Source organism: Cucurbita maxima, unplaced genomic scaffold, assembly GCF_002738345.1.
Source record: "Cucurbita maxima cultivar Rimu unplaced genomic scaffold, Cmax_1.0 Cma_Scf00030, whole genome shotgun sequence".
Classification (NCBI taxonomy): domain Eukaryota; kingdom Viridiplantae; phylum Streptophyta; class Magnoliopsida; order Cucurbitales; family Cucurbitaceae; genus Cucurbita; species Cucurbita maxima.
This window is the reverse complement of record NW_019272046.1, coordinates 94,169-117,431: the sequence shown is the minus strand read 5'-3', so window position 1 is coordinate 117,431 and position 23,263 is coordinate 94,169. Positions and strand designations below refer to the sequence as shown.

Genomic DNA, 23,263 nt, shown 5'->3' with positions numbered 1-23,263 from the left:
GGGTGACGTGGCCATCGCATGGCATCCTTCACCTCCAAAAGTGATTCTCCAAGAAGAGGGGAATAAATACATATAAATACCAAAGCTTCTTGTAAACTCTAGCACCAGTTTCTCCCTTTGCGCCTATCTTAGATTTGCAGGAAGTAGAAATGGCGACGCCGGCGGTAGTGGGGGGTCCCGGCGGAGGAGGAGGAGCAGCAGTAGCACCAAGAGCAGGCGGACAGCAACAGCAACAGCAACAAGGAGGCTTCGCTCAGTCTCTTACTGGAATCATAAGGATCGCAGTCTTTTGGTACTTCGCTTCTAAATTCTTTGCTCCCAAAAAGCCCTCTGATTCTGCTATTCTAATGTCCAATCTCTTTCAGAAGGGTGAACCGCTGGTAAGTATGCACTTGGATTGTTAAATGTATGGTTGAATAATGGAATTGAATTGAATGTTTGATGATTCCGTTGTACTTGTTGTTCTCCCTGTTCTGTATTCCGAGTAATGAACAATTTTGGATTTGGTTTTTTTGAGAATATTTATATTTGTTTGTATGCTGGATGCTTCTCTCGGAAATTCGAACTGAGCCTGCTGGATGCTGAGAAGAGTATGGAATGGCTTTTCACTCTAGAAATTATAGTCGGTTACTTATGTTTCCTGATGTTTATCGTTGAAGATTGAAGTGATTGGAAGTTCAACATGTCAAGGATTGTTGTGAGGGAGTCCCACCTTGGCTAATTTAGGAATGATCATGGGGTTATAAGTAAGGAATACATCTCCATTGCTATGAGGCCTTTTGAGGAAACCCAAAGTAAAGCTATGAGAACTTATGCTCAAAGTGGACAATATCATACCACTGTGGAGATCTATGATTCTTAACACAACACTGATATCTTTTACTACAGAACCATCCTAAAGCTTCTGTGTAATGCGCCAAGCATGTGATGTGGATATTAAGCTTATCATAAATCGCTGCACTTCAATTTCTTTGAAGGGCTCTTAGTGGTCCTTCAGCTTTTGAGTTCTTTCTTCTATTTATCTTCGGGCATGCGTGAATGCGTGAAACTTGATGTGTGTTATTTCACTCGTTGCATTCAATGCATATATCCATGAACGTGTATGTTATAAACCAAAGACATTTCATTTTCGTTGCACTCAATTCATATGTACACGAACGTGTATGTTAAAATACGAAGGCACTTCATTTTCTTTATTCTAATGGGACGACCACCTAACCGTACTAGGAAACTCAGAGAATTTTAATATTTTAGTTCGACAGCCACCTTGGAGTTCGAACTCATTCCCTCTCTCTTTACTTCCTTTTCTTCTCTAGTCTGAATGACCTCTAGCCACCATGGTGGTTCGAAGGCATTTGTGGAATATTATTCTTGGTGAACTGCGAGTTTCCTGAATTGATATTTAAGCTGTTATTGCTGTAAATAATAAAACTTAACGGTTCTTGACATCGTAGGATAAATATTATGTAGGTTTTGTTACTTTTATCCATATCTAGCGGATTATTTTTGTCTAATTTTTACTTTTAATGATAGATCCTGTTACCAGTTGCATTAATTTCCTTTAGGATATGTGGGTGTATCTTTCTGAGCATGAAAGGTTTAATGACTTTGGAGATGAAGGTGCGCTTGTTTGGCATGAGAATGGTATACCTTATGCTGTTTGGGGGCAAGAAAGTAGCAGGTCTCTTTCATTCAAGTACTATCCATCTGAGGTACTGTTGAACTTATTACAGAAACATCTGTATATTGTTTTTTTTAGTCCCGTTTTTCATTCATGATGTCAGAGGGTTTTGAGGAAATAGCTCTTCTTATAGGCTTTGGAACAAAATGGAACCTTGTATGCACATGTCTTCTTTGCACGGTCAGGATACACTCCAGACCCCAATGACCCAGAGTTTCAGCCTCTTGCTACATTTGGAAGGGCACATCGTAAGATCAAATTTTTCTCCTTGTTATCTTGAGTGTCAGATTATTCTGTTTCGTCTATGATCAAGCAATGCATAATATATCAGCTCTTGAGGATGTGTACTTCTATTCATTTCAGCTATCGTGATGTATTTTCCCAAGTCAAAAGCAGGTAAAAGGAGGAGTTTATTGGGTAGTTCTGAAGGTTCTGATACTGGTGAAACTCTGAAAGAGGTGATTCCTTTGTAGTTGAGTAGTGTGTTTTGATAACTTTTGTTCACTGATATAAAAGTCATGCAAAGAGATTCTAATTAGGCCACACACCCTTGAGCGATCAGATGCTTTATGTGCCTGTTGTTTTATTTGAATGGGGTTTTCTATGATTACGATGGTCTTCTTTTGAGGAGAATCACATTTATTATTAAGATTGTCATCATCATGTACAATTCTTTCTCCCAAGTCACCTTTATAAACCAAAAGACGATTCTCTAGAATCTGCAGAAAGATTGTAGTCACACTTTCTGTTTTTGATGCGTATACTGTACATGACAGGGAGAGAAGCACGTTGATTGGATTGGTTGGGCTTATATAGTTCAAGTGTATAACTAAATACTTTCACGGCATATTGATGCTTTTGGCATTTAATTTGCTACAGAAGTACCTCTGATAGGGGTCAGATATATTACAAACGCTCCTTATGGGCACCAGGATATTTAAGGTCTGAGTTTAGTAGAATGACATGAAATAATTGTGTATGGGATCATAGTTTTAGTGTGTATTTTCCATTATCTATCCAATGATTCAAATTGCACTAGCATTTCTGTTCTGTTCTGTTCTGTTTTGCTCTATTTTTCTTTACAGATTTCATTTGATGGTAATCAATACTTGATCAATGTTCAAGAAATATCATTCTTATTCGAAACAAATGTCACTTTTTGTTGCTCAAGGTTATTGATGATGACCAAGTTGTTCTGAAAGATGACGGTCCTGTGGAGTGGGTTTCCTATTGGAAACCAAATGTTACTGTTAATCTAGTCGATGATTTTACCCAGTATGTTTACAATATTTTAGACTTTAATCTCTGCAAGTTTCTAGAGCAATAAAGTTATGAAAAATTTGATGTTTCGTATCTTTTTTTTCTTTTATCAATTTCTTGTAAAATTTAATTTTTTGCTTTTATGATAAATATTCTTTGTACTTTACTTTTGATAAATCAAATACGTGGGATTTACTGTGATAGTTCTCTCGGGACCTAATCTACTATGATGGATCTCTCAGCATATCTATCTATTTCTGTAACTTCTGTCAGTGGCATAAAACATCGCTAACTTCTATTTCTTGTCCCTTGATATATATATATATGTATATATATAAAATAACTGTGACCTCATGTTTTCATCTTTATCTCCTTATATTGTGCATTAGTCTTGTTCCAGATCTACTAATGCTTGAGAATTTTCTTTTTTTTGCAGATATGCTCATAATGGCGTCCCACCAAATATTGCTCCTTGTATCCTTTTATGTTCCTTTGTCCATCTTCATGAATATGGTTTTTTTTCTTGGCATCTCCAAGGTGGTAAAGTAACAAAAGAAATATGAAAGTGGTTGATTGAAGTTCCTTTTTGTAGTTTGGCTCCCTTTTGTGGGCTTTCATTTTGTTTGCCTTATATTCTTTCATTTTTTTTTTCTCAGTGAATGTTGGGCTATTCATAAAAATAAAAAAAATAAAAAAAATAAAAAAGTGAAAGCTTAATTTCTTTTAAGAAAGAAAAATATATACCACAAAGCAATAAGATAAACCAATTACAAAGTTTTGTTTTTTTGTTTTTTTGCAATGAGTTTAAATCATCACCAGCACACCTTTTAGTGTAACCATGATTCGTGAACATGAAAGTAAATAGTTATTATGCTCTCAGAATTTCTTTTGGAAATGTTTCCTTCATTTATTGTTAATGAACGTTGGTTTCTTCATAAAAAATTATTTCTGGAGATGTTTGTTGGTGGGTTTGATTGACACTATATAAGGGTTGAAGATATGAAGCTCCTTGAACAGATTCTTATCTCCGGAGAAGATTAAAAGATTAATCTCTAGTTGTGATGGGAGTAAGGGTCTTGATGGATTTTTTATGGCATTTTTTCAAGAGTAAATGGGATCAGTGTTTTTAAAGTTTGAGGTGCACTGAAATACAAATTATAATTTCTTTGTTTCATATAGTTATGCTTCTCTCTTAACCAACTGGGAGAGCCTTTTGTACCATGGTTTCTCCTTTTTTTTTTCTTCTTTTTCTTCTACAAATTTCATACATCAATGAATTTTTTTCTTTTTAATAAAAGAAACCCTATATTGAATAAATCAATGAAATATAGAGAAAAAGTGGAAATTGCAATGGCTTGCTGGAGATTTGAGTTACCTTTGATCAGTATTTTGAAGCGTACTCCTTTAAATTACCCTGTTTAAGTAATTATTTCTTGTCTCATGTTGCCAACGATTAATTGAGTAATTGTGTAAAATTACATTGTTGTGTAGCAAGAGGTGATTTTTCATGGTTTAATGCTATGATTTAGTATTCTTTGCATGAGGAAGGTTTGTTTGTTCTGAATGATTGACCCTATTGCCACAACGATGGTTGCATTCTCGGTCTCACTTCTTTTCCTCTTCCCAAAAGCTCTGAGCACAATAAATATTATATTGTCTTTCTTCTCTTTATTATCCTGGTAATTGCTGAATTGGCATAACAGTAGGCTGGAACATCATGTCAATGCTGATGGATAGATATCGTTTGACATGCCAGGCGTAGGAATTGAAACAGCAAATTTAGCATTGACTTTCTTGACTTAAGTAGACTTGAATGTTGAGCCCACTACAGGAAACTACTATCCAACCATTTTCTTCAATGACTTTTGGCTACTTAGAGATAAGTTGGTTCAAATTAACAGGACAGTGGACGAGCTGGTACTTAATCTGGAAGTTGCTCCCATAAGCATGATCAAGTGGCAGTTATTCCTCCAGATCGATCAGTCATTCCAGATTCACCATAGCTATGGAAGCATGCTTGAAGGTGAGGCAGATGAGTTGAAGGTACTGACTCTCTTTGAATTTGGATTTCTTTCTTAAGTATTCTTTAATTCTGGGGAGTGGTATTTGTTTGAGATGTTAGGGGGAAAAGAGATGATTTTTGCGATTAAAGTGTAAGGTAGAATCTCCCTTCCCTACATGTGACCATGTGAGAGAATATTCTAAAAAAAAGATTGGTTCTGACCATCACAGTTTCAGGACTGGAATCTATGCGATATTTAGGACTAGAATACTCTGAACTGTCTGAAGCTTAAAAATTCTACTTAAATATAAATAAATTCCAACATGATAACTCTCGCAGACAAATATATATTTTTTGCCTGGAAGATTTAAGTTGAAACTTGTATAAAAAAGGAAGCTATTAAGGACTGAATTAACCAAAAAAAGACCTATATTATGACATCATGGGTGTTGCATGTCTACTTTGTTGTTCTCTCTCTCTCTCTCTCTCTCTCTCTCTCTCTCTCACACACACACACACACACACACTTTTCCACACATTTCCATTATGTGGGGAGGAATCGATAAGGTTGGTGATTGTGTGTATTACTTGGGCTCTTTGGCTGTTAAAATCAAAGAGTTTCTTCATTTATCTCATTCTTGGTTTTCTGGATTCCCGTAAGTATTTTATTTATCTCTTTAGCTTCTGGTTGAGTTAGACTCCTAGTTATCCATTGCTTCCATAATGTTGCCGATATTCTAATTTTTCTTGAGAAATACATTTTGTTCTTATTAGTATGAATGATAGCATCTGTCTTTTCTATTTCAAAAACTTGAAAAAGAAGTGTATTGCTTAAACGTCAATGGTTACATAATTAATGCAATGAAATACTATTTTTCTCCGCCCAATTTTTATCCAAATGGTGTTTTGTGAATTATGTTTCAGAGGGTGTTCTTGGAAGGAAATCTCTATCTCCTGGCAGTTACTATGGTTGTCTCATTACTTCATTCGGTTTTTTATATGCTCGCCTTCAAGAATGGTAAATAAATGTTTGGTCGCTATTTTTTTAACGAGTTAGTTGTTTATAATCTTGAGAAACAACATATGGGCTTTGCTAACTTATGTTATTGGTTTGTACTTCAGATATACAATTTTGGAACAAAAATAAGTCTATGGAAGGACTCTCTGCAAAGTCTGTCATTTTCAGCTTTATATCTCAACTGATTATCTTCTTGTATCTACTTGATAATGATACTTCTTGGATGATACTTGCAAGTTCTGGCATTGGTTGCTGTATTGAGTTTTGGAAAATAGGAAAAGCTATGCATATTGAGGTAGCTATTTTGTTTAATTTCTTCATTGCTCACAGATTTTTTTTTCTGGTTTTTTATTTAATAATATACATCCATATGTTAGTATATATTGGCATAGCATCTTAATAAACAGCATGCTTTCATGTTTGCGAATTTCTCTTTTCATGCACTCCTTATTGCAGGCTTTAATGTGGTGCAAATCCTTAGGCTTCCTTTTATGGTTGCTTAGTTCGTTTGTTCGACTCTGTTTATTAGTTTAGTTAGTTGTACCTGCCATTTTCTTTTAATTGGAAATGAACTGATGGGAATCAGAATTTAAAATGGAAATAAGGCAACTTGCCTTTACATCAGGTGAACACTAAAGATTTGGGAGAATCGAAGTGATATGGTCCATACTTTGTAGCAATTACCTTCCTCCTGAACGAATTCTTTTCATGGTGGAAGTGCCAAATCCACTCAGACAGTAAGCTATTATTCTTTTATTTGATACCATAGATTCCCTAAGCACCTTCCTCCAAAAGGTGTTTTAACTGTAGCCCATTTGACAAGATGATAGAGATTGTTGAGATAAACCTCATTTTAGAAGTAACTAAATCTTCTTATCATAGCGGTGCAACTATGTATCTCCTCTCATTATCATTTTCCTTTCATTCCAGATTGATGGGAGTGGAAGGATATCGATGTTGAGATTTGATCCCAAGTCATATGCAGGAAATAAGAATTTTCCTTCATTTGACTTTGAAGTTATGCTTCGAATCAAGAAGCCTATATTCCGTTCCCACAGAAATGATACCATGTATCATGGGTTTTTATCAACCTTGGTAAAAGGTACGCCATGGCATAGTAGTAGGGTAGTAGAGTTGAGTGGTTGTGCTCTGTATTTGCAAATGGGCCCACACACCCTCAGACCAAAAGAAAATAAAAAGTTTATTTTAGTAGCTTTCTTTTGCTGATGATTTCATTCGTCTATTATTCATTCTCTCTTATTTCTGTAAATGAGTCCCTTTTCTATCCATAATAGTATAAATGTTGTGCATGCCTTTTTCATAACATAGTGCAAGTACTTATCTTCTATCATTATCATTTTTTCTTTCTTTTCAGATTTTGATAGGAGTGGAAGGATACCTATGTTGAGATTCCGTGATCGTGAGTCATATTCAGGAAATAAGACCAAGAAGTACGATGATCTTGCAATGAAGTATTTGTCCTATGTGCTTTTCTTTCTTGCTGCTTGCTCATCTGTTTATTTGTCCTATGAACAATATAAGAGCTGGTATTCTTGGATTCTCTCTTCACTTACAAGTAAGTCACTTTAAGTGCTTTTATGCATGCTTTTTCACTTACAATGCTCTTAATCTTATCTGATGTGTGATTTTACTCAAAAACCTGATTCCTTCATTAAAAAACGCATTATATATTTTTTCTTATTGCCAGAGGTTACTTGTCCTGGTGTAACTGTGGTATTTTGGTTTGTGCGAAGAGAATGCATCATGTATTTATGCACAAAATATAATGTTTTGGTGAAACCAAACAAATTGTTTGTAAGATATTTCATCCTCGAGCATTTGGGTGCATATTAGTGGATCTGCCATAGATTTCTACTGAGATTGTACGTTTTGGTTTTCTCACTTATGTGTTTATTATACTGTCATATATTGAACTTTTTCACCTTTTTTTTTTGTTGCTAACTTTGCACATAAATTATTCCATTTGGAAATATGGAAGTTGTTGGTTTTCATAATGGTGAGATGCAACTTTTTTCTCTAAACAGGATATAACTTTTTTAAAGTTGAAATCTGTGTGCGAATATGTATGGTTAGTTTCAGTGATCAATCTTGGAAGAACTGTGTTGAAAACCACTGAATAGTTTTGATTATTGAGTAATCTGTTACTTCCGAATTTGGATTCTTTGCAGGCTTCATTATGATGTGCCCTCAGTTGTTCATAAACTACAAGCTCAAGTCTGTGGCCCATCTCCCCTGGAGACAGATTACATACAAGTTCCTTAATACCATCATTGACGATCTATTTGCTTTTGTCATAAAAATGCCAACCCTACACAGGCTTTCGGTGTTCCAAGATGGTTAGAAGTTTCTCGATCGAAGTCCCTTTTTTTTTTGTTGTTGTTGTTTTCGTCGTTATGAAATAATATTCATGGAAGAGTTATTTGATGGCTGTAAATTGGTTGCACTGCAGATATCATATTTCTTATCTATCTGTATCAGAGATGGAAATACCCAGTCGACAAGAAACGTATAAATGAATTCGGTTTCGGCGGTGAAGAAAATGGAGGAGACGAAGCAACAAATGCAAATGCCATTAAAGACGACGACAAGAAAACTAATTAACTGTGAATGCTTACATGTAACATTACATTTTTTTAGAATGTAGAATCCAGTGAGGCAAGTGAAGAGGCATTTTAGTAAGTATTTTTCAAGGTTTTGTTTCTGATTGCCCAGTTCTTAATAAAGGATTCATGTCTTAAGCCCTTCTGCATTCGTTAGTGATATCTTCTGTCTTCGAAATAAAATTATGAAATCTGCCTCTGATATTCACTTATGGCCCTGTTTTGGAGTGTATGGGTATTAAGTGTAGATATATTAATTTAGGTGAGCTATTACGGTTGGATATGGAGAGGGGAAGTTATTATTGTTATTATTTTGTTGAGTTATAAACTTCGGATCGTTCCAACTGGTTCCAACTGTTTTAACTAATCTCAAGTTTTAGTTAGGGAGTTGGGCCAATGAACTTAATCCATAGTTTGGAGAAAAATGTAATTGGACTTGGTCGACCTCATAAGAGGCACACAAGACTGATTCTCACGTGTCCTTTTTTAAATCATAAATACCATTCTTTCACCCTTAACAAAGAAATGTTTCTCATTCTCAAATCTCTTGACATACCTAAAACATGTGTAGCCTTTGCAAGCTATGTTCTTCTCCTCAAACAATTTTTACTGTGAAAGTTAGTTGTGTTATCTTTGTCTGAAAATTGACATCCCAACCATAGTTCAAGTATTTTATCATGAACCAAAGTGTCATAGACATGAATCCCACAAAACCGCTTGATGAGCTAAAAAGAAAAGAAACAGTTACAAAATTGACATGAGGGTTCAAATGGGCAAAACCGATAAAGAATCAATCTACTCCTTGAAAAGTTCATTAGAACTTCTACGTTAACTCCTATTTAAGAATCTAAACGATCTAGTCATACTCCTATCTTCTCCCCAATGATAACTACCATTTAGAACATAAAAATAAAGCAAACCAAATAAATGTAATGATAATATAAGGACCGGAAGATTAAAGTAAAAGAGAAGAGAAAAGAAAAGAAAAGGAAAAGAAAAAAAAAAGAAAAAAAAAAGGATTGAGGACCGCACCTTTCTTTATTAAAAGAAAGCCCTCTCTCCTCTCCCTCTCCCTCTCCCTCTCCCTCTCCATTAAAACCTCTCTCTCTCTCTCTCTGAGAAACTCTCTCCATTAAAATCTCTCTCCCCTCTCCACTGGAACCCTCTCGAACGACCAACGCAACACAACACACTCACTGAATATATATATATTTTTATAAATTAAAAAAGAAAAAAAGAAAAAAGAAAAAAGAAAAAAAAAAAAAAGATTCCAAGAACCCGAACCGAAAGGGGGCGAAGAAAAAAACCCTAAACCGCTATCGTTGTTGAACCTTCCTCCCCCGATCTCTGAGTCTAACCCTAATCTCCGCCGTCTGTTTCTCTCTTCTTCCTTGGATTCAGCCTCTTTTTCATCCCCATCTCTCAGCTATGGTCGTTAACGCCCGTCCCCTCAAGAGAATGAAGAGACGTGTTACTGCTGATCTCTTCGACTTCCTCTCTTTCCCTTCCTCCTCCATGTCCACCTCCGCCACCGATCATGATTCCGACCACGACCACCTCTTCACCGGCCCCTTCCGGACCAACGTCCACACCTTCCTCACCAACCACGCCCTCCCTCCTCCCCCTTCTTCCCTCTTCCCTCACCTCCTCACCTGGCAGATCCTCTTCCGCGTCGGCGACCTCGTCGACGGCCCCGATTCTCAACCCGCCGTCGTTTATCTCGATATTGTCGAGGAGGACGTCGCCAGATCCAGATCCGTCTACTGCGATCAGTGCCGTGTTGTTGGTGAGTCCCCTTCCACTGCTCGTCTCTCTTCTTTTTTTCGCCTCCTCCGCTTTGTTTCTCGTCTCCCGCCGGTGACTTTTTCAATATCTCGCGACAATTACGAGATTTTGAGATGGGGGGAGAACTCATTTCCTTTTCATGTGCGGGCCTTGATTTGATGGTGTTGAAACAACCCTTCGATGCCTCACACGTGGCGGGTAGAGAAAATTGGATATTATGTCAATGTCCGAGACATGAGTGACAGCTATTTCGGAACTTTGGGAGTACGGTGTCGTAGTGGGTGATGAATGACTATGATCATGATCTTCTTTTTCTTTTTTCTTTTTAATTTCTTGTTATTGATTTATTTACTGTATGGTCTAAGTCTAGTGATGGAGTAGATAAGTTCGAATTACAACACCGTAAGGAGAGATTCCTCATGTAAAGTGGGTGGGCGGAGGAATCTTTTTTCTTTAGCAGAGAGAAGATAGGAATAGATGTGGGTCATTTTCATGGAAATTGAGGCTTGTTTGTTTGTGGATACAGCGCCCCACATCTCGGAAAATGTGACAAAATCCATAGTTGCGTGTTCCTCTTTTCCTTCTGTATACAAAATTATTTCATTCAACTCTCCTCTGGCCCCATTTCGTTTACTGTTTTTAAGTTTGGAACAGTTTGAATTTAATACATTTTAGTTGTAAGGATTTGGGTTGTGATACCCTTGTGATTACTTTACGAGAACGCCCAAGAGTGTGTTTTGTTTGATGTTTGATGTATGATGTTTGATGTTTGATGTTTGATGTTTGATGTTTGATGTTTGATGTATGATGTTTGATGTATGATATTTGTTGTTTGTAACTGTATGCCAATGATTAGGGTGGAGTGCACATCCTGTGTGTGCCAAACGATACCATTTCATAATAAAAGCTAATGGAAGCTCCATTGGAGGATATCATAAGCCATGTATGTGCTGTGGAGACGTCTTGCATCTCTCCGAGTCCAAGTGAGCTCATTAACCACACTCCTTTCCCTGGTTTATGGTTATTCTGGACTGATCAATCCAGATTTTCTATCAATTGTTACCTTCGTTCTTCCTTTTATCTCAATGGGTTTTGAGTGGTTATCATGATTTTGAGACTAGAATTGAGCTTAGATATGGACAAATCATCGCCTATAAGCGAGCTTAGATATGATTTCTGCTGGATAATCTACAAAATCCTTTACCTTCATTATGTAATTTAGAAAATAAACTCTAATCTATTAGTCAAATATTATATTAATGTGTGCAAAAGTGGATTGATATTTCTGGGATCAGATCACTGCTCTACTAATTTATCTTTCCTTTCCATTAAGATAGTATTACAGAATAAATACTGCCCAACATTCATTTGCTTCTGTTTGCATTCAGTTCCTGTTTATTTTGTGTTGCGTAGAAATAAAATTGTTATAGTTGAATGATGGCCAATAGCCATACAACCAGCTTTTTCCCGAGCATTATTTCTGCTTTTGTTTTTTTCTCACGATTTTGAAGAGTTTTTGGTTATATTGGGTTTCTAGATGCAAGTCGTGCAATCATGTAACAAGCACAGATGATGTTGAAGACTGGGTGTACCAGCAGCTAGAGAACAATACTCATCTTTTACATGCTGTGGTTCACTCAAATGGTTATGGACACCTTCTCAGAGTCAATGGAAGAGAGGGTGGTTCAAGGCACTTATCAGGATGCCATATCATGGATTTTTGGGATCGATTTTGTAAAATGCTTGGAGTGAGGTAAGGCATCACTTTCACTATAGTGAATCCTTTTCAAAATTTGTTTAAAGAAGATCGTTTTTGAGTCAGTTCTCAAATTTACTTGTCAGTGTCTTGCTTTTGTTGATCTCTGGATGCTCATGTTTGCTAACATTTAAGCTGTATATGGAAAAAGCATTCTGAATTTAACATTTAGGCTGGTGGAGATCTGACTCGAAATGATTTATTATGTTTGAAACCTGTGTAATTAACAAATTATGCATGATGGATGAACCAAACTGCTCGAAAGAGACCTTAAGTTCTATAGTTTTTTTTCTTTGGGGAGGATATGTCAACACCCTTTCCTTTTTGAGTGCTGAAAAGGTGAAAGTGGCATATTCTTCCTGATGAGTTTAGTTGATTTATTTGTGTTATGGGTACATGGAATGAGTGAAATTTCTTTTTATTGTCTTTGAGCAGAAAGGTAAGTGTGATGGATGTGTCTAAGAAGTATGGGCTTGAGTACCGGATGCTTCATGCCATCACCAAGGGCCATCCATGGTATGGCGAGTGGGGTTATGAATTTGGTGCTGGTAGTTTTGGAGTGACTCTTGATGCCTACAAAATGGCTGTTGGAACCCTCTCCAGCCTTCCTCTCTCAATCGTTACATCACAAGGACGGAAGCCTCGTTCTCAACTTCAGGACATAATTTCATATTATCAGTCTTTGTCAGAGCGTAAGCTTGTTAATGTGAGAGATCTCTTCAGGTTTCTGATGAGCTTAATTCATAACATTCGTAAGTCATCGTCAACCATTAATGATGTAACGGATGAAAAGCAGCAGTCAAGGGTCTTGTGCTCGTGGACTAGAAGTGATGTTACACGTGTTGAAGAAGCAATGTTGAAAGTGCTGCATGCAGTATCTGGGTCAAATTGGGTAAGTTGGCGCACCCTTAGAGGTGCTGTGTGCAAAGCAGGTCCCCCTGAACTTCTTGATTATTGCCTTAAGAATCTTGGGGGTAAAGTATCATCTGATGGGATGGTTGTTAATTCTCATCGCAATCCTCAATCAGGTGCTTTTGAATACAGGTAAATGAAATGCACTTTCGTTTATGATTTTTTCCATGTTGTTACAAGTGTACTTTGTTGGAAGCCTCTGTCCATAGTGTGTGTGGTCTCTCAAGGGGTATCTTTGTTATGCAGGCTCGAACCGGGCAATGTTTCATCGAATACAGCCACTGATTGCACCGTGTCCTCCCTCTCTAGCTTCCCATCTGAAGAAAATCTTCTGTTGGACTTAAGGTTTTTGTACGATGCCATGCTTCATCCACATTCTATGGTAAACTATGGGCCCCAGGCAACAAGGGATGCAGCGGTGAGCTCAGCCGTGAAGCTGATAGACTGCAAGCAGTTTGTAAAAGATTATAAACCTGAGAAGCTACTGACCAAGTTGAATCCTTTTTCGATATGCCTCTCATGTGAGGTTGAAGTTGTGGAAGACTCGAAAGACAACTCCTCAAGACCTCCTCCGGAACTAGTTGTACTTCCATCTAATGCAACCATGTCTGACCTGAAGCTTGAAGCATCAAAAGCTTTCCAAGATGTTTACTTGATGTTCAAAAGATTTCAAGTAGAAGAAATAGTCGACCATGGCGGTGTAGATGATTCCACCCAGGTCAAGCTATTATTTGGACAAACCGAATCAGTACGTGTGAGAGGAAGATGTCAAGGGAAAATGGCACTGAACAGGTTCCGAATGGAGAGGGGATTGGAAAGGTGGACTGTGGACTGCAGTTGCGGAGCCAAGGACGATGATGGGGAGAGAATGCTAGCTTGTGACTTGTGCAACATTTGGTGGCATACGAGATGCTCAGGGATTCAAGACTCGGACAATGTCCCAGGGAAATTTGTATGTTATAAATGCAGAAGCTCGATCGTTGCAATGAATACGAATGGAGAAATGGAGACGGATACTCTATCTAGACTAGGCTATGTTAATTGAGATTTTTAATTTGTATATAGTTTTGGTTTTGGGTTTTTGTTGGGGAGGGCAAGGGAGAGGAGGGACGAAAAGTTGATTGATTGTTGTTAGGGGGTAGTGAATGTGTAGATGTGGTGAGAAGTTGGGCCAAAATCAGTGATTAGATTTGTTGTTTCCTGGTTTTGTTATTCTTGTGTATATGTTCAACTGATAGGCGAAACTTGGGATTTATATGACAACCACTGAAGGAAAAAAAATACAAAACAAAACAAACAAATGAGAAGAGAGAGAAAAAAAAAAAAAAACAGAGTTGCAAACTTGAAATGAAGTTCCACAGCTCTTCTTGCGTGTTGATGTTGGAGTGCATGTGTTCATTTAGTCAATATACAATAATACATGCACTTCTTCAACCAGCTACAATTGTCATTGAAATTAGTTAAGTGGAACAAGTACCTTGTCGATTTTGACTCCCACTTTGAACATATGCTCGATTGGACTAACCAAATTTCTTAGTACTTTTAATCAAAAGAGTGAACATCCGACCCTGTGTGTGTAAGGCTATCCAATGAACTTGAAAATTGAATGAGGTTATTCATTAAACCATTAAAGAACACGCGTTAAGAGATTTGAATGCTTAAGCTATAATCCAATTGACCAAAGACTGAAAACCGGTCAGTTTTGAGTAGAGAACAATTGATTCAAGAAAATTGCTTACATGTTCCACATTTCGAAAGTTCGAAAAAAAGTTACTTATGGAAAATATAACCAACCTTTGTAGTGAGTAGTGATGTCAAGAAAAGCACTAAGGCCTATCTTATTTGCCAATGAGACAATGTCAAAAGAGTAAAGATAACAAGGTTACTTGAACCTTTACTCGTGTCACAAGACTGGAAGCTCATCATCAATCTCTCCAAAGTTCAAGCGATTTTCATGTTCAAAATATTCTCAAGTCTTAAAATACACCTACTAAAAGAATGACTCAACTATTCTTTTAAAATGTAATTAAGGTACACTCAATGATTGAGATAATAAAAATATACTTGAATCCATACACCCATACGAGATAGAAAAATTGAAATTAAATGCTTGACACAACATAATATAGTTTCAACTCCGAGAAGAACTCTTTCAATTTTTCTGTGGAAGATGGGCTGACATATCCCACATGATGAGACACTTGTGAGTACTAATATGTAAGTGTTAATGAATGATTTTCTTAAAAACAAAGCATATGTCAATTATTGCAAATGGTTGAAAGTTGGATTAAAACAAAAAAAAAAAAAAAAAAACACAGAAATTTAGTCACTCCGTGAATATTTAGGTTAAGAGTCTACTTCTTATAAAAACTGTTAAAAGCTAACCAACGGGAACGGCCGACCTTCATCGTCAACTGAAGTGCCACTCACCAGTTTCCTCCTCCTCCTAAACGCCATACTCCAATGACTTCCAGGTTCTCTAACTCATCACCTTTCTTCCTCTCTTCTCATCAAGTTTCAAATGTCTTCTCATTCCGCCCTTTCCTTTTGATTTTGAAATCTCAGGCGATTGAGAGCTTTCAAGCGATGGATGGCATCCCAAGGCATTCAATACAGCGACGCTCTCGAATTCACGGATAGCTGCGGCGATGGAATTGCCGTCAAAGCCTTGTGCGATTTGCGGGAAGGGGATGTTGTTGCAACCATTCCTAAACTTGCTTGCCTCACCGTCAAGACCAGCAGTGCCTGTTCGATCATAGAAGAAGCCGGTCTGGGTGGCTATTTGGGGCTTTCGGTCGCTCTTATGTATGAGAGAAGTTTAGGGGAGAACTCTAATTGGGCTGGCTATCTCCAGCTTCTGCCCAACAAGGAGTTATTACCCTTGCTCTGGTCTCTGGAAGATGTGGACCAGTTTCTTCGTGGAACTGAGCTACACAAGGTACGTCCAGTTCTTTTTCTCGGCTTCTATTTTAATCTCTGCTCTGTTAGGGAGTTTATGTATGGAATTATGTGCGAATATAGAATTAGTTTGAAGGTTCTGATGGATTCTTTGGCAGCTATTGTACATCTAATTCACGAGGATGATTATATTATGACACTTCTCTTTAGTCTTGGAATGTATATGATCCATCGACTTTGTAATTAACTCGAAATGTGGTACCAAGAATTGCTTAGGCCTCAAATCTACCTCTGGGCTTCCCATTAATAATAATCGGGTTGTTTACACTCTATAGTGTCTTTGGACGTACAAGAATTAAGAAACAAGAAATCTTGGTTATAATTAAGTTCTTGGATTGGTTGGACAAGGAGGGTACTTTGAGGTCGGGGAGGAATATATCATGGTGAAAGTAGGATTACAAGGAGCTGGTTTGGGGGGAGTAAAACTTGTTGGAAACCGAAAGCTAAGGACTGTAAGTGTGTCAGCAGCATTACCATACTTCCCATTTTCTAAAAATTGTAAGGCAATTAAGAGACTTGTCATTCCGGGTTGCGCTTTGTGTTTCGAAAACACTGCTGTGAACCAGAACCTTTTGCATACAAAATTTTTATCCAGGAAGCTTCAATTAACTGTATCGTAGGCCTTCTTGATATCGAGCTTGACAGCACCACTTCTTTCTTCCTACACCTCCACTCTCATTGTTAATTTCCACTGAACTAGGGAGATATTCTCATTCTGACTCGAGAAGATTTCAACAATCAAGTTCTTGCTTCACAGGGCTACAAGAAGGTGATGAAAGGAGCTGTTGGTATTTTATTTAAACGTGTATTTTTGACCCAGAAGGGTATATTCCTATCAAGAACTGAAGAGGGATAGGGCTATCCTTCCTAGGAGATCTATCGGCTGGAGAGAGAGGGATGTATGTGACAAGATTCAGAAGTCCCAATAGTTTTTCTTTAAGTTATGTTCCGTATATTCAAAAATCTGTAAAAAAATTCTACTCATAATGGTCTTTTAATTAGTGAAAAAAAATACTTGAGGTCATATGGTTTTGTTTTTACTTCCTGCCTTCAAGTAGGTTCACTATTTTGTTATTTCTACTTATGATAAAGCGATGATGCAGTGACTTTTAAGTGTAATCTATGTAGATGATTTTTCTTACACTTTTAGGCAGACGGTGAAAGAAGACAAGACCCTTATGTTTGAGGACTGGAAAGAGAATATCGTGCCTCTTATGATGTCTGCACCTTTGATGTTCAGTCCAGAATTTTTCGGCGTTGAACAATATTTTTCTGTGAGGAGCCTCATTTCTTCTAGATCTTTCGAGATTGATGACTTTCATGGGTTTGGGATGGTCCCTTTGGCAGATCTGTAAGTTAATCCTTTTTCTAAATTGTTATCAATATATATACTTACCATTTTCAATTCCATGCATTATATATGGCCTCTAGAGCGCGGGAGAGGTACTAAGCTTATCGAAAGTCTGGCCAAATGGTAACTATTTTTTCAAAACTAAATAGTAGCAAATAGAGTCGCTTTGAGTCCTGCCAAGGACTTGTTTCTCAAAAGGATCCACTTAAAAGTGGTGGAGGAGCTTTGAGTCCTATCAAGGACTTCGTTTTTTCATCTCATTTTTCTTGTCATGTGTCTTTGTCTCGTCTCGAATTAGGTATTGGAGATGCTTAGGATTTAGGCACCTGTTAGGAATTATTTATACCTGTTGAATTATTGATCCTTAAACTTACGTATTATGTGTTTTTCACTTTAGTTTGAATATTTTGTTTGTCTTAACTTTTATAATATTATATTTTGATCTTCTGGTTAATTTTTCATATATATATATATATATACAAAATCTTTAGTCTGCCAGTGTCCAATTTAACTATGGTGTAAAAGTTGAGAATTTTTTGGGAACATCCATGATCAAAAGAAAATATTTGAAGGTAAAACTTCTTGAGTTTGGTATAGTGGGTCAATTTTTACCTCAAACTTTTAATTTAATCAGATTGGACTTTAAATTTAAGTTTCATGATGTTCACATTATGTTAGGTTTTTGTTTGAAGAATCAGTAAAAAGAAAAATATTGTGACATGTGTTCAATGGACTACATGATCAAAGGTCTCTATGAAATTGTTTTGAAGAAGGATGACATTTTGGTTAGATTTATTTATTTATTTAGTTTTATTATTATTATTTTGAAATTGGTGAGTTTTGGAAGATTCATTGAGGACTAGAACTTGAAATTTTCTCGTATTGATAAATATAAAATCTATATTACAATAAGTATGATGCTCAAGGAATAAAATGGAATTTGAACTTGAATAATCATCATGATTCAGTTTGAATTAAGATCTCGGTGTTTATCTCTCATTCAATTCATTGAAACCTAGGTTTAACCACAAGACGAATGCTGAGGATGTACACTTTACCTTGGTGTCTTCTGATGTCGAGTCTGATAATAGTACTTCTGACCTAAACGATGTACATGCATATGACGAGGAGTCCAAATGCTGGAATTCTCCTCCGGACAAAGAAGAACCAGATTCTCTTCTAACTGAGCTAAACAATGCATATGACACTGACTCAAACTCTTCGGAACTCGGAGGTGATCCCACCACGCTTGAGATGATCATGGTGAAGAATGTCAAAGCTGGTAATGAGGTTAGTTTTTTCGTTTCGTTAAATGAGAGATTTTTCTCTTCACTCATAACCAAATCTTGTTGACCTCTGTGGTTGCCATGAAAATGTTCAGTTGAAGGGGTTTGGAATAACTTTTTCGTTTCTTCTGCTGCACATTAGGTGTTCAATACATATGGTTTGCTGGGTAACGCTGCTTTGCTACACCGATACGGATTTACAGAAGCAGATAATCCCTATGATATCGTTAACATTGATTTGAAGCTGGTTACTGATTGGAGTTCGTCTCGATTTTCGAGGCGATACAGTAGAGCAAGAGTATCACTATGGAGAAAGTTGGAGTACTGTGGTTGTGGCAGTGAAGACACTGAATATTTTGAGATATCATACGATGGGGAACCACAAACTGAACTACTGATATTAATTTACATAATGTTGCTACCAGAGGTTGCATTTAATCACTTTGATATGACTACATCAGTATCAGGGAATTATAGTGGCGTTATGTTGTATCAAAAAGGAAACACCATCTGGGTTGAAGATTCAAAACTTAGTCGGGATGTATTGTTGACTAAAGATGTTCGTAGAGCTCTCGTGTCGCTTGCACATATGCGGGAAAGCTTATACGGTTCAAGATGTTTAGAAAAAGACGTCGAGATGGTATGTAGCATACGAGATAGGAAGTTATATCATTCTTGGATGCTATGTGAGAGCGAGAGGATGATTCTGAAGAAACTCAGAGCTTATGCTGCTGTGGCTGGTCAGTCGTCAAGAACTGGAAGGCCATCGTCTCTGAGGAAGCACAGATGAACAAGTAATTTCTTAATTTATGAGCTCATTCATCTTCAAATTTCACTCTCAATTATATTTGTTGCTTCACTTGAATCGTGTTTCTCCATCTCTACTCCTAACATTTGTTATTTTGAGGAGTTTGTCACCAAGGGATACTTTAGAAGAGTTCAGTGTTTCAAATATTGCACTTCTCAGGTAGTCTTCAAAAGTAAAATATAAGAAGATTGATAAGTGACAACAAAAGGAAAGGAAAGGTTAAAAAAAAAATCTATCCTTTCGGTGATCTCTGACATTTCTAACATGATAGAACAACTACTAAACACGTGGCTGATCGAACTTCTTTGAGTGTAAGTAGGTAGAAGAGATGGAACGCTGTATATTATAAGTATGTTCACATAAATTTAAGCGTAATAGACTCATGGTTCTAATTTCTTTTAGTTCAACAAAAATGGAGAGCTGGGAATTCGAATTTCATGGAATTCATTTAGCATTTTATGTTGGTCTAAATTAATAAAAAAAAATTTAAATTTTTTATTTTATTTTAAAAATATGTAAACTTTACCGGTTTCTAGAATCTTTACGAAAATTTAAAATACCCTTACCATTGGTTTTTAGATAAAAATACATACACTTAAAACTTAAAATTTTTTTTTATAAAATTTTAAAAGTATTCATGATTTTGGTATTTTTTAAGGTTTTTAAAAAAAAATGTTAAAAAGGAGTTTTTGAAGATTTAAAAAACAGTAGGTATTTTTGGGGAAAAAAAAGAATAACTAAATTTTTGAAATATTTTTGAAACATTTGGAAGAGTATTTTTATTTTTATTTTTATTTTTTGAAAGTTTTGGAGTATTTTTCGACAAAGTTATTAACTGTTTTTATCTTAAATTAAAATTAGTTCTATGAAATGTTTTTTCAATTTTTTTTGAAACTGTAAAGATATATATATATATATTTATTTTTTTTAAGTAAAGTATTATTGAAATTGGTGAAAATTGAGATTCAGAAAAATGGTTTTTTTTTACTAATTTAATATTTATATTAATTATATATATATATAATATTTCCATTAGACTAAGCTAGAAAGAAGGTATGATCGTCGGCATTAGGAAATTGCCTTCAATACTTGGAGCTGCTTCATTGCAAAGCCATCGACGTTTGCGAACGAAATTGAGGATGGGCCAGCATAATGCAGAACATAACGCTTCGAAATCCAATCATCAATCGCGCGTCGATAAGTTTTCAGAAGTTATCCGCGACGACCACACTGGTAATGGAGAATTTCAACTCATTTCCTATTCTACTTATACCTGTTCAGTCATGTTTTGGCCCTGAAGATTTGTCTATGTGATATTCTGCCGTTTGTGGGATGAATAATGTAACTCAGGGACAAGCACATAATTTGAATCGGATTTTTTTCGGTTGCATTTCAGGAATTTTCGTTGATTGGTTTTGGAATTGGATGAAACGATTGATAATATTTGCTTGACTTTAGAACTCCTTTGAATAGCTTAAGCAGTCAATAATGGTTATAGAATTGTTTGACTTTAGAACTCTTCAAACCAAACATCTTTTGGAAGCTCAACCTAAAACAAAGAAACAACATTAATTAATCTTCAACCACCCCCAACTCTTTATGCAAAGTGTCACAGTCGTACACATTTTCAACCGTGGAGTTTCGTGATCTTGACACGCTCACGACTAGCCTAGAGGGGAACCCAAGCCCCGTATACATTTTTCGCTTGCCTTTGTGGCTTTGTTGGATCTTAAGAGAGGTTTGTCTTCACCAATGGAATATAACTTGTGTGGATTTCAATCTTTTGCTACCCCGACTTGCCTTTACACTAGGTCAAATCATTTGGCTCGACGTTGCCTCTACTTGAGGCCAAGGTCTTTCATATGCAACGTCGCATCTCAATTCTCATCTTAGTTCCCGATTGACACTGCCTTCATGTCATGATGCCATCCCAAGTCCAGGATGTCATCGGCCATCATAGCTCACTCGTTCTTCCCATTGAGAACGGGCCCATGTGTCATTCATATTATCAGGGCCTCCCGAACATCCATCCATCTGGACTCTATTGGGGCATTGGACCCTCTCGTGTCTAAGCCATATCATTTACGGACTCTGTACTAGATAGTAAGTGCATATACCAGACTCCAACACGCTTGGGACACATGTCGACACACCTGTGCCGTCCGACACTATCCTTGAAAGACCTATTTCAAAAAAAGTCACCTGAGACACTCGTCTTGCAACGCTTGCCCTCATTGTGATACACGTATGTGTCACAGGGTAGCTCGCTTAGGCCACAATGTCCAGAGGTGGTGGAGAACTGACACCATGCCTCCCTCTAAGGAACATTTTGAGGCATTTCCAATTTGGCAGATATAGACATGATTTTGGCGAACGGTCATACGGTATCGTGGAGCATCCGTCCAGTGTCCAATTGACACCAAATTTGGTGAGCTTTCATATTTCATATGGACGGACTTAACTCCACATCCACATGCCGAAACTCCTTCTGGAACCCCAACTTTCGAGGTTAAGGCCTGGGGTCCTACTCAACCCTTTTTCAAGCCTATCTTTGTCCATCATGCTGACATCATTGCCTTCGTCTTATTTATGCCTCAGCTTGGCTTCAATGCACATCTCTTTGGTGTGTTAGATGATGCACCGTCCTCCTCGGTCGCATCATGGCACTCGTCTGTCTTATTCTTCACATGGCCGGATGGGCGCCACTTCAGGGTCGTTGCTTTGCTTGTCTCGATGTAAGGGTCACAACCTACTATCTTCATAGTATAGTTATGATATTCTCCCACACTTAACTAGTCGTCGTCCTTGATGACTTTCTTGGGGTAGAATCGCTCCATGGATAGTGAGACAAAGCACCTAGTAAAAATTCTGCCATAACCAACTAAACAAAATTAAAAGAATCAACTTGCACCAACGGCACTTTAAGCAAAATACCAATTAAATTTGAAGATACATGCAAGGGATAACCTTTTAATGACTCTTTAACCACCACAAACAGTTCATGCAAAACACCTATTAATATCTCTATGGAGGATAAATTACTTAATTATTAATTTAAAGGCACTTTATAATTTTATAGGGAGTGTAAAGAACCTATTAATATCTCTATTTGGCTCTTGCACTTTTTCTTTACAAGATTGGACTTTTGTTTGGGTGGTTTTGGTTGAAATACGATTATGCCTTGAAGCATTCAAGATTTATTATCCTTGTTTTCAGTGGGACATCCATTCAAAGCAGTTTCGTAAGCTTTGTGGCTGTCCTTCAACTGTTTTCTTTTAGTCTTTATGGTGTGAAAGGAATGGAAGGGTCTTTGGTAATACTCAATCATCTTTTGAAGTCTTCATGGATTTAGTTTATTTAATGCTGTTTATTGGGTGTTTGAGGTTTTCCCCTTAATCATTTCATTTATCAATAAAATTTGGCTCTCTCTCTCTCCATATATACATATATACTGGGTTTACTAGAATATTTGTCAATATTGATATTTTATTGATATATCCATAAATTGAAATCTCGATATCATATTTTCATTCTTGCATCCATTGTGCTCATGCTTTGAAGGTTTACTAATTAGGTGGTTGGGAGACATGCTGGGAGCAAGGGCTGACACCATGGGACCTGGGACAACCAACTCCTGTAATTAGTCATCTCTGTGCAATGGGAGATCTTCCAAATGGTCGTGCCCTTGTGCCTGGATGTGGAAGTGTATGTCATTTGGTTTTTTTATAATTTTATTTCAATTTTTTTTTCTTTTCTTTTCTTCTTCTTCTTTCTTTTTTTTTTTTTTTTTTTTTTTTTTTTTTTTTTTTTTTTTTTTTTTTTTTT

At 36.8% G+C, this 23,263-nt stretch overlaps 4 protein-coding genes and 1 long non-coding RNA gene across 7 annotated transcripts in view; 4 read left to right on the top strand and 1 right to left on the bottom strand.

Annotated features, from left to right (window-relative positions):
* The first annotated feature begins 25 nt into the window (after nt 1–25).
* Nucleotides 26–8,794, top strand: LOC111465953 (cleft lip and palate transmembrane protein 1 homolog). Of its 2 annotated transcripts, none has more exons than XR_002714310.1 (13): nt 26–380; nt 1,566–1,712; nt 1,815–1,929; nt 2,045–2,139; nt 2,853–2,956; nt 3,378–3,415; nt 4,749–4,984; nt 5,868–5,961; nt 6,066–6,256; nt 6,892–7,063; nt 7,337–7,508; nt 8,151–8,318; nt 8,432–8,561. XR_002714310.1 is itself a non-coding variant. In XM_023110450.1 (13 exons), the coding sequence occupies exons 1-13, from the start codon at nt 150–152 to the stop codon at nt 8,581–8,583; spliced, it is 1,944 nt and encodes a 647-aa protein (XP_022966218.1). In that variant the 5' UTR covers nt 29–149; the 3' UTR covers nt 8,584–8,794. The 2 variants fall into 2 exon arrangements, 1 of the variants encoding a protein (XP_022966218.1); XM_023110450.1 differs by having other exon boundaries at nt 29–380; nt 7,337–7,537; nt 8,432–8,794.
* Nucleotides 8,795–9,352: 558 nt separating this feature from the next.
* On the bottom strand, nt 9,353–9,608 carry LOC111466154. Its single transcript, XR_002714333.1, has 2 exons — nt 9,503–9,608; nt 9,353–9,447 (listed from the first exon to the last, which is right to left on the bottom strand). It is a non-coding gene; the product is annotated as an uncharacterized LOC111466154 (long non-coding RNA).
* Nucleotides 9,609–9,833: 225 nt separating this feature from the next.
* On the top strand, nt 9,834–14,347 carry LOC111465948 (PHD finger protein At1g33420). Its single transcript, XM_023110441.1, has 5 exons — nt 9,834–10,368; nt 11,224–11,350; nt 11,905–12,120; nt 12,559–13,167; nt 13,282–14,347. Exons 1-5 carry the CDS (start codon nt 10,011–10,013, stop codon nt 14,078–14,080), a joined length of 2,109 nt encoding a protein of 702 aa, XP_022966209.1. The 5' UTR covers nt 9,834–10,010; the 3' UTR covers nt 14,081–14,347.
* A 1,032-nt stretch (nt 14,348–15,379) lies between these two features.
* On the top strand, nt 15,380–19,669 carry LOC111465992 (N-lysine methyltransferase setd6). Its single transcript, XM_023110515.1, has 5 exons — nt 15,380–15,509; nt 15,601–15,973; nt 17,148–17,344; nt 18,364–18,634; nt 18,773–19,669. The coding sequence occupies exons 1-5, from the start codon at nt 15,499–15,501 to the stop codon at nt 19,418–19,420; spliced, it is 1,500 nt and encodes a 499-aa protein (XP_022966283.1). The 5' UTR covers nt 15,380–15,498; the 3' UTR covers nt 19,421–19,669.
* An 814-nt stretch (nt 19,670–20,483) lies between these two features.
* LOC111466088 (probable thiol methyltransferase 2) overlaps nt 20,484–23,263 on the top strand; it is a 10,038-nt gene continuing 7,258 nt past the window's right edge. For both annotated transcript variants that reach the window (XM_023110668.1, XM_023110667.1), the window contains exons 1-2: nt 20,484–20,671; nt 23,013–23,143. In XM_023110668.1, coding sequence (XP_022966436.1) covers nt 20,494–20,671; nt 23,013–23,143 — 309 coding nt within the window. In that variant the 5' untranslated portion in view covers nt 20,484–20,493. The remainder of the gene's footprint in view (nt 20,672–23,012; nt 23,144–23,263) is intronic.